Source organism: Myzus persicae, unplaced genomic scaffold, assembly GCF_001856785.1.
Source record: "Myzus persicae strain clone G006 unplaced genomic scaffold, MPER_G0061.0, whole genome shotgun sequence".
NCBI lineage: Eukaryota > Metazoa > Arthropoda > Insecta > Hemiptera > Aphididae > Myzus > Myzus persicae.
Genome location: NW_019100610.1, coordinates 26,603 through 37,779, shown reverse-complemented (window position 1 = coordinate 37,779; position 11,177 = coordinate 26,603). Strand labels below are relative to the sequence as shown.

Sequence of the window (11,177 nt, the reverse complement as noted above, 5' to 3'; positions counted from 1 at the left end):
CTCATAGATATATAAAATAAATGTTATTTTATATCAAATCAGATATCTACCAAAGTCGTTTATTAATTATTGATATGGTCCATGCAATATATAAAATGCCTTGTTAAACACGAAAAATAAATTAATATATTATGTTCTATTCAAATAAAATAAAATATTTTTTACATGAATGTGGTTAAGAATGCATTCTTTTCTTAAAAGAATGCAAATATGAATTCACTCTTTTTGAAAAATTGAATGTTGGATGCGAATACATTCAATTTTAAGCTCTATGAATGTAAATGTGAATGCATTCACTTTTTGAATGAATGTTCCAAACCCTGCATATACATAATACATGTCAAAACACAATTAAACTGAAGTTTGAAATTTATTTATGTTTTGGTTTGGTTTTTAAAATTGTATTCAGTTTATTGTCTTTTACCTTGAGGTTTTCAGCTGCAATGTCTGATAACAGTCGTTTTTCAGATAAACTATTTATAATTCCTTTTAAGGATGTAACTTTATTTTTTAAGCGCTTATTACTAGCAGCTAACACTTTATTCCTAGATCTTAAGCTTAAAACAGTAGATCTAACAACTTTAAGATTTCTTTTTGCTCTGCGTGGTGTCAAAAAGTCATTTTCACTTAAATCTCCAAACCGAGAAGAGTTGCTGTACTTTAAGCATCTTTTAGATGTCTTAAACATTTCCACATCTAATTTTCTGTTAAATAAAATTTAAAAATTGTTAAAAAAAAAAAAAAAAATTAGTTGTTAATTTATTACCTTTTTGGAGTATTCAATTTAGGAGTAGAAGATTGTTCATGAGTTGGATTGAGAGTCAAACTAATGTAATTTCCAAAACTTTCTCTAAATTCAATAACCATATTATTGAAACATTTAAATTTAAAAATAATGTCAAATAAATGATATGCATATAGTGTTGTAGAAATACCTCTCAGGAGTTGTTGGTGAGCTAATATTATGTTCAAGAGTCAAATTAGTGTCACTTTCAACATCTTTAACTCCATTGCTAAAAGATACATTTTCATCATTCTCGGTCTCAATTATTGTACATATCTGCTTGTCTATGTTTGAATGTGGTATAGCATTTGTATTTAATATACGTAACTTCAAAGTGTCACTACTGAAGTCATTTACTTTGAAATGATTTGAACATATTCTGTGCCAAGGTTTTGCATTTTGTAATCGCAAGTTATGTAGCCAAATTTTTTTTCGTTCACTATCTTTAGGGAAACTAAAACAGCAAACAAAAATATATAAGCATAAGATAAATAATATTAAAAAGTGAAGGATGTAATGTGTCCAAATAAGAAACATACCTATGAAAAGATAGGTCTGGATTACGATGGGCATTATTTTTGCAAAACACACATGTTAGAACCATTTTAAATTTTTAGTTCTTAAAATGAATGTCAAAAACTAAAAACAAATTGAATAATGAATTAAGAATTTTGAATATTGATCAACTCATCAAATTATTCGGTAATCAGTATAATGTATGATAAATTGATAAGTGATAACGAATATGTGATAATTCGCCTCAGTTTTCTTCTCCTTTCACGCCCCTCCGGGATCACGACCACACTTGAGATAAGCATAGCCATGGCCTATCCATTTCTTTATTATCTATGGCGGTTGTCGATACAATAGTGATATTGATAATGATGATAATAATTACAGTGTTCCCATAACATCCCCCTTTTTAACCATAGGTAACATTCTCAATTTTTGATATTAACAAAATAATAACAATTACAATATTAAACAATCTTAAATTCTTATACCTATTAACATTTTTTTTTTTTTTTTTAAACATTCTTAAATTTTTATATTATTACATGTATTCCTCTAAATGCTTAGGTTTTTTTATTATCCTCCCACTCTTAGTTTGTGTTCCTTTAACTATTTCCTTTTTATTTTGATTTCCTTTATTTAATTCCTTTTCATTTTTGTTTTGGTTTCCTTTAATTAATTCCTTTTCACTTTTGTTTTGGTTTCCTTTAATTAATTCCTTTTCACTTTTGTTTTGGTTTCCTTTATTTAATTCCTTTTCACTTTTCTCTTTCTCTTGATCCTTTATTTCTGTTTTTTTTTATTCTTATTTCAGTATCACTACTATCACCATAATCATATCCAGGATCCCATATTAGGTGTTTTCTGTTTCTTTCAACTGTCTGTCCATTACTTAGTTTAATGACAAATGAATTTGGTCTATTACATACCGAAATCACTTTTCCATGAATGTATGGTTTCCTATTATCCATATTAACAAAAACATGATAACCTTCCTTTATTGGTATTAGTTTTTTAGCATTTTTATCATATTGTTTTTTATCAATTTTTTGTTTACTAGTTATTGCCTTTTTAACTGAGTTATAGTTAATTTTTCTTGTCCAAATCTTAGGAACAATACCTCTCACATTCCTATTGAACATTATTTCATTTGGTGTTTAATTTTCATTTAGAATGGGTGTATTTTTCAATTCTAACATCGCTAAATAAATATCTTTTTTGTCTGCTACAACTTTTTTAAATATGTTTTTAACTGTTTGAATATTTCTCTCTGCCATACCATTACTTTGTGGGTACCTAGGACTTGAAGTTTTGTGTTCAGTTTTGGAGATTTATATATTTAGTTTATTATTATAATTTATATTGTACTACCTCTGACTAGGCAGTAGTTTCAACTGTACAAGGACAAAAATCTTCACTAAAAACAAATTTTTCTTCGAAAAAATGTACAAAAAAGTAGAATGCAATTAAATTTAAATTCCATTAAGGCATCTAAATTTAACTTTAGATCTCAGCATAAAAATTCCTTTAAATTCAATGAATCATAAAATTAATTTTTTAATTTATTTACCTTTGGGTACAAGCATTTCATTAATGTAATTTTCTAAAGATCCAACACTGACTTGAGTGGTTCTTTCTGTCTGATTAAAACCATAAAGCATATTATAATTTATAAATACTAAAGAATAAACATGTATATTTACGTTATTAGTTGATTCACTTACCATTGAATGCAATTCGTTTGGGGATAGGTATTGAGTCATCTAAGGTGTCTAAATGGGTGTCTAAGTTATGCTTCTTTGTAATGTTTATACTTTTTTTATTTGAGAATGATTGAATATTTAAGCACTTTTGTTTTGACTTAACACTTTTACACGCTTGAGTATGACACAACCAATAGATAGAATTCATTCAAGGTTTTTTTGCCACATAGCATTTTGTGACGAAAACATGGCGAAATAGAAGTTCGTTACTTGGTTAATTTATTTTTACAAATCACTCAATAGTCGAGCTCAAACACTGTCTATATTAGGCTAAAGCAACTGTATAGCATAATTTTGAATATTTATACTAGTACGATACACCGGCCGCGAGGAACGCTCAAGTTGCTGCCGCTAGCGGCAGCGGCCAACTACCAACACCGGCGTCTCACGTAGTCACGTCTGACACAATTTCCATGTTCCATCATATTTTCAGTTTTCTCTCGATTTCCAAATTACCGTGATTTGGTGAATTATTTTGTATTGTAATTTGTTTTAATTTTCAAAACAATCTTGATGATGGGTCGTGCAGCATACAAATATTGTATACAAGGTTGCTCGTATAAGGGTAAGTGTTTATAATTTATTACCAACTTTGATTTATGCTTTATCTTTATCTAGATAGAAAAATACTTATCCGATCCGAACACTGATGATTACTAGGTATATAATATATTAATGCCTATTTATTATACTACCTGTTCTAGTATTTCTGCTAGTACCATTGATTATAAATACTAATAATACTTATAATCAATGATATTATTAAAATGAAAACGAACAGCACATCATACTCCAGAAACTTAGTATAACTATAACTTTAAATGAATTTAGTATTAAAGTGAATAATCTTTTGCTCAAACTAAGTACCTACTTAAATATTTTATTTTATAATACATGAATGTAGGTGGAATGTGAATGTAGGTGGAACATCGCATAGATTTCCCAACCCCCAATCAAATTTGTTGATGTTTCAAAAATGGATGAAGTTATATTGAATGATGACTTCAAAGATATGGAGTCTTCTGTGATTTATGAAAAGCGCAGAGTATGTTCAAATCATTTTAGTACAGTACTCCCTCGTTAACACGAACACGACGGGACCACAAAATAACCTGTTCGTGTTAAAAGAATTTGTGTAAACCGATAGGTTTAACACGAATTTCTTCGTGTTATCAGAGAAGATTAAATCTAATACGTTATTTTACACTCAAATACATTTATTTTATTAACACGTTGACCGCCATGTGACCGCGGGCTGTCACATTCTTGTATATTTTTAAATAGACTTTATTATGCTGGCGCTGAAGTAATGATACGAATAATATTACCATTGCATAGAGAAGAAAATTTTACATCGATCGGTATATTTTTTACCTCTATTGGATTTTTTTAAGTTGTAGAAATAAATGATTAAAAACATTATTCTATTGCTTTAATTTTTTTTATTATTATTATGTATGATGGATTTTTAAATAATTAAACATGTCAAAATTAAAAGATAAAATAAAAAAAAATACTAATTTATATGGTGTATATTAAAACAATTTATACAGGTATACATTTTACAAGTTATACAAAATGTTGAAACTTTTTTTACTTCTCTAGTTTTTGCGGTCCCCTCAACATCTTTTATACTTTGATAGCAATGAACGCATCTTTTTCGAAGTTTTCGATTCCTATTACACTTTTCCGTAGATTCTTGAAAATAATGTTTCGTATTTCCTTTTGATCGTTTGTTTCCAGACGTTGATGGTTCATTTACGATAGATTCATTTTGTTTTTGAAGTTCTAACATTTGATCAACTAATATTTCTCGAAATTGGGTAATTTTTAATTTTCTTTCATGCATTTTATTATAAACAATTAAAGCGTTTACAACAGCCGTTCCTAGTAATATTTCCGTAGCGACTTTGTGGTACCATCGGATTGATTTCCTGACCGCTGTACTATAACTTGAAAGTTGATCAGATAGATCAATGCCTGCCTTGCCATAGTTATAATTAATTATAATTTCGGGTTTCACAATATTTTCTTTATTTTTATTTTTTTTACCGGTATCTATCATGGCAATACGGTGTCGAGTCGACAACATAGTAACGTCTCGTTTATCTTTCCATTTAGCAACAACAATTCCTTCTGCATTTTCCTTACCAACAATTTCTCCTCGTTTTAACTTCGCATCAGTTACTCCTGGTACCCGAACTCTATTAGAGCGTAGTGTTCCTGTTAAATGTGTTTTATTTTTCAAAAGTTCATATGCTAGGGGTAATGAAGTGTAAAAATTATCTGTGGTTATTTTCCGATTAGCATTCAAATACATCTGACATAGATTTAACACAACTTTGCACGCAAGCTTTTTCCCATCAACTTGGCTTTTACCTGCATATATTTGCACATTATATGTGTACCCATTTGTTCCACATAACTTAAACAATTTTACGCCATATTTATGTGATTTTCCGGGTATGTACTGCCTGAACCCCAACCTCCCACGAAAAGGGACCATAGTCTCGTCAACAGTTAAATCTTCATCTGGTTTCATTACATTTTGAAAATTATAAATCATTTTTTCAACTAAATTGCGTACTTTATAAATTTTATCACCATCCAATTTTTCATTATCGGAAAAATGTAAAAACCGGAGAACTAATTGAAAGCGGTTTCTAGGTATGATTTTATGTGCCACGTAATTTTTATATCTAGTACTATTACACCAATAGTCTTTTAGAGCTGGCATTTGTACTAGCCCCATCCATATAATTAACCCGAAAAATTTTTGAATTTCATTTTCGTTTGTAGGTATCCATTTAGCGAATCGGCTGGATTTGGTCAATCTATTTTTTGACAGGAATTGTTCAGCATTTCTATTGGTTTCAACCACAATTAAATCAATTATTTCACTTGTAAAAAATAATTTAAAAATGTCCAAAACAGAAGAATCCAGGGGGTATATCAATTTTTAATCCGGAATATGTATTATTGAAGAAAAATTGTTTTTGATTTTTGCCTGTTACATCATTCCAAACTTCGATGCGCGTAGAATTCGAAGAACTTACAGGTGAACTATCTATTTTTTCATCGTTAATCGATTCTATAGAAAAATTTAAACAATTTTAATTACCTAGTTATATATTTAAATATAAATAATCATACTTGCCTAATTACGTAAAAATATTTTAAATAAATATATCTATTATTTTTATTATAAAATAAAATTGTATGATATATATTATTTTTAACTCCCTTTCCTATAGATTTTAAAGAAAAAAAAAACTTTTTCTTACCTTCAACATCACTTTCAACATAAGACTGAAGAATTTGGATTGTATGTAACATCTTCGTTAGTGTCATCAAAATCACTAAATTCACTAGAATTACTAGAATTATCAATTTCAAGTATTTGATTTATTAGATTGTCATTTAGTTTAGCCTTTTTAGCACGAGAACTAATCATTAAAATTGTTGTCACAAACAAAAATATATTTTTACTCGTAAAATGTAGTGTGACCGCCGGTAACCACTTGGCGTATGATTAATACGAGTATTAACAGGACGCCAAATGACCGCCGGCTACCACTTTAAACTAGCACTATAATCTTATTGGCGAGACAAAAATAAAAATAACGATATCGGTTTCGTGAATTTCCGATGATTAGTTCTATAAATATCGCAAATAACAATTTATGAATAACTCTATAAATGCACTGTAGCCTTCGGCGAAAGATTATCAAATGCCCGCCGGCGGGCACGTGGCGGTCAACGTGTTAAGTAATCTTCAAAATATAAATTTATATTACTTTGGTACATACATACTACATATAAACAAATATTTGAAACATTTTTAATTAATTAATTACTACGCTACATTACATATATAAAGAAATATGTTTAATACATTTAAAAAAAAAAAATTAATTTAGACTCACGTCGGTTTAATAAAAGTCAGTGATAGGTTTCTGGGTGAATGTAACTTCATAGTTTTCTAAGCACTGTTTTCTGATGCTGTTCAATTGGTCATCAAATTTGCAATCTAACTCTGCACTGGTTTGGGAAAATTTTACGAGGGTATCAAAGGCTGCCAACACATCAGCCCGAGAGGGTTTATCCACTGGAGGTTCAGTAGGTTCAATTTCTTGATCTGAGATTTCGGGGTTTTCATCTTCTCCAGCATTTTCATCGCAGATCTCGAGATAATTATCCATTTGTATAAAACTTGAAAAAGTTTGAGCATTTTTATCAGAAGTTACAGCTAACAATTTATTCCAATCGTCCTCAATCATCACATCCTCAATGTGTATTTCAGGGGTTAAGTTGGCGTCGTTTTCAATGTTCCAGGCTTTCTTAAAACAATTACTGATCGTTGTTGAAGTTACATCATTCCACGATACAGCCATTGCCCTCATCGCTTGTAAAATATTCCATTTTACACATGGTTGATCGGAATCAAGGCATAACAGTGCATGGCGTACAAGTCTAGTCTTGAAATATCGTTTAAAAGCTGCAATTATTCCTTGATCCAGAGGTTGTAACCTGGATGTGCAATTTGGAGGAAAATAAACTATTTGTACGTTTGGCAATTCCAGGTCTCCAATATTATTATGGGCACTGCAATTGTCCAAAGTCAAAAGTACATTTCTATTCTGAAGTGCCATTTTTTGTTGAAATTTAAGTAACCATAGGCGAAAAGATGTTGAATCGACCCACACGTTTTTTTGATTAGTGTATTCGAATGGAAGACTAAGCTTATTTACGTTTTTAAAGCATCTGGGGGTTTGATATTTGCCTATCACCCAAAGCTCGAGTTTTTCCGAGCCAGTAGAGTTGCAGCACAACACAACATTCAATCTCTCTTTACTGTTTGCACCCCCATGCGACTTCACTCCTTTAAAATCCAATGAACGGTCGGGAAATAAATTATAAAAAACACCGGTCTCATCAATATTGAAGATATCATTTTCGCTATAGGATTGCCTCAACTTTACGAATCCTTGAAGCCATTTATTTACGCCTTCATCTGCAACTTTATTTGCCTCGCCGCTCAAAACATGACAAGAAATATTTTACCGTTTTTGAAATCTCCATAACGAGCCATTAGAACACGCCATATGCTCAACGCCATTGGAAATACAAATCTCCTTTGCTTTCTCTCGTACAAGTGCACCTGATAGTGGAATGTTTGAGTCTCTGGCTTTTTTGAACCACTTCAGAAGTTCCTGTTCAACGTCTTCAAGCATGGGTTTTTGTAGACGCGTTGTACTGTTGGTTGAACCAAGCGCAACTGCTTCGTCAATCTTATCTTTATTTTTAATAATTGTTGATAATGTTGATTTTGGTATGCTAAATTTCTCCGCGATTTTGGTTTTAGGCAGTGTACCTTTTTCGACTTCTACTAAAATGAGTTGTTTAGTTTTTAGATCTATAGACATTTGCTTCCTTTTCAAACTCATTTTGGTCAATCACTAATGACACCAACAAAGTCAACTGACCAACTGATCGATAGAGCAATTATTAGTTTAAACGAGAGCGATTATCGCCGAACTAGATTGCACACATACAAATTTACACATGTATACATATGTATGTACCTACAATAGAGAATATGTACATACATAGTAGGGATAAGATAAGATATCGATAAAACTGTGTTGTAAAGATTAAATTCTAACTATACGAGTAATAAAACGAAAATAGATACATACATATGTACAGATTGACATTTTTCTGTTCGTGTTAATCAACAAAACGACAATATGGTACCTAAAATTTGTTCGAGTTTCGTGTTAACCGAAATAATTCGTATAAACCGAGGAAATAAAAAAACCCTATTTTATAGTATAGAGATCTTTCTCGGGACCGAAAAACCTGTTCGCGTTATCCAATAATTTGTGTTAACCGAGTTCGTGTTAACGAGGGAGTACTGTAAAGAGAATTTCAGCCCTGGTACAAAAGTCATAAATCGCAATGCAATTCCCACATCTCCATATTACGAATCAAAGTGCAAGTAAGAAATAAATTTCTATTTAAATTTAGTTTATATCTATTAATTCAATGTCTTTTTTAGCTGATAGTGTTATGCCCAAACCAATTCATACCAGCTGCATGTCCACAAATTTAAATATTTCTGGCTTTTTTTTATCAGGTATATGTTAATTTAAAATTATAATTTGCTTTAGATCTCTTGCACAAAATTGGTATAAACCGAACCTCCAGACTTACACCAAAATGTAAATCTCTATACACGGATGGTTTGAAACTTCAAAAACTTCTACATCGTAGGTTAGGTTAGGTTTACGTCGAAAATGTAACACTTTTAAATAACGTTTGAAAAGTGCTAGCAATTTTTTTAATACACATGATTCAGACCTGATGACTACTGCTGCCAAAATGTTTACAAAATTACAACTAAGAGAAACAAAGAACAAACCAAAAGGACGTCGTTTTACATAAGACGAACAATTATTAAGTTTGTCCTTGTATAAGTAAAGTCCCAAATCATATAGATTACTGTGCAAGAAGTTTGTTCTACCTTGTAAACAAACACTTTCTACAATGATGTCATTAATCCCAATAAGTACTGGGATAGATCAGAGAATGCTGAACTTACTAACAATTAATGTTCAAAAACTTAAACCTCACCACAGGTTTTGCTCAATTGTTTTTGACGAAGTTAGTATAAATCCAAATTTTAATTTTAATAACAGCGAGGGAAGAATTTATGGTTTTGAAGACAATGGCTTAGTGTTTATGGTACGTGGAATTGAAAAAACTTGAAACAACCTGTTTGTTATTCATTTTGTAAAAGTACAACAAATAGATATGATTTAGCTAATCAAATTCGTGAGGTACTTCGAGCAGTACATTCAACTGGATTGAATATAATATCAAGCATTTGTGATCAAGGAGCGACCAATACAGCAGCTATTAATATTCTTATGAACGACACCAAAGCACGTTATTTAAGAAAGAATGAATCATTCTTTGGTGATTTCTATAAAATAGAATGTGAATCTGATAGCTATACCAATGTAGTTAAAATTTTTCACTTATATGATACACCACACCTTTTGAAAGGAATTCGTAACAATTTGTTGACAAAAAATGTAATATTTAATGTTGACGGTGAAAAATTAGCTCAATGGAGGTTTTCAAAATATATATAAAACATTAAATGACAACGGTATTGTTGCCAAGGCATTTGAACCAAGATGCTTTGGAGAATTTATTCGGTGCAATACGGGCTTTAGGATAGAGAAATAACAATCCGACATGCGATATGTTTGCCTCAGCATACAAGACTTTACTACTCAACAATTTAATGTTAGCACATTCTCCAGGTAGTAACTGCGAAGAAGATTTCTCAGGTGGCTGTTTGATTTCTTACCAAACATTATTTGAAACGTATACAAACTGTGAAGCAAATACCATCGAATATGAAATCGAAGAACGAATCGCTGATGTTTTGCCAAAAAAGTTTACAGACAATGATTATAATTTAACATTATTAGGAAGTCAAACCCAGAACTATATAGCAGCATATATTGTAAAAAAGTTGAATTCTGTCTTGTTTAAAAACTGCCGTATATGTCTAAATGAAATTTGTTCAAAACTGTCAAATGACCATCAATTAATTCAGGCTAGAGACTATAAACATAGTGGTAATTTACTACTGAAATATCCGGATTCTAAATTTTGTTTATTGGTGCAAAACGTAATTAATATTATTTCTCATGTTTTACCTAATTTATGCCATCATAAAAATTTGAAAATAGAGTTAATTAATATTATTGAAGGAAAAGTTGATATAAAATACATAGCATGTCTTGACCATAAATTAATTTTTAAATAAAAATTTGTTAGTTTTGTGGTACAATTAAAGGTACATAATTGGTGTACGCAAATAAATTTAAATAAAAATGAATCGGATAAAATTAAAATAAATGCTCTTGAAAGGTGCAAATTGTTTTCTAGAAAAAAAAAGGACCTCTTAAGATATGATTATTAGATTATTATACTATTTCACTTTGTTAATTTTAATTTTGAAATATGTGTAAATATTCCCATTGACTAGATATATGTTTATTATACCTAGCTATATCCAGTGTTGTAAAAAATACTTT

At 30.3% G+C, this 11,177-nt stretch overlaps 1 protein-coding gene and 1 pseudogene across 2 annotated transcripts; one reads left to right on the top strand and one right to left on the bottom strand.

Moving 5' to 3' along the window:
• Nucleotides 1-33: 33 nt before the first annotated feature.
• Nucleotides 34-1,489, bottom strand: LOC111036641. Of its 2 annotated transcripts, XM_022318757.1 has the most exons (5): nt 1,324-1,489; nt 936-1,238; nt 767-850; nt 425-704; nt 34-320 (listed from the first exon to the last, which is right to left on the bottom strand). In XM_022318757.1, the coding sequence occupies exons 1-5, from the start codon at nt 1,386-1,388 to the stop codon at nt 294-296; spliced, it is 759 nt and encodes a 252-aa protein (XP_022174449.1). In that variant the 5' UTR covers nt 1,389-1,489; the 3' UTR covers nt 34-293. The 2 variants fall into 2 exon arrangements, with proteins under 2 accessions (XP_022174449.1, XP_022174440.1); XM_022318748.1 differs by having other exon boundaries at nt 34-704.
• A 1,682-nt stretch (nt 1,490-3,171) lies between these two features.
• LOC111036661 lies at nt 3,172-9,507 on the top strand (annotated as a pseudogene).
• Nucleotides 9,508-11,177: the final 1,670 nt, after the last annotated feature.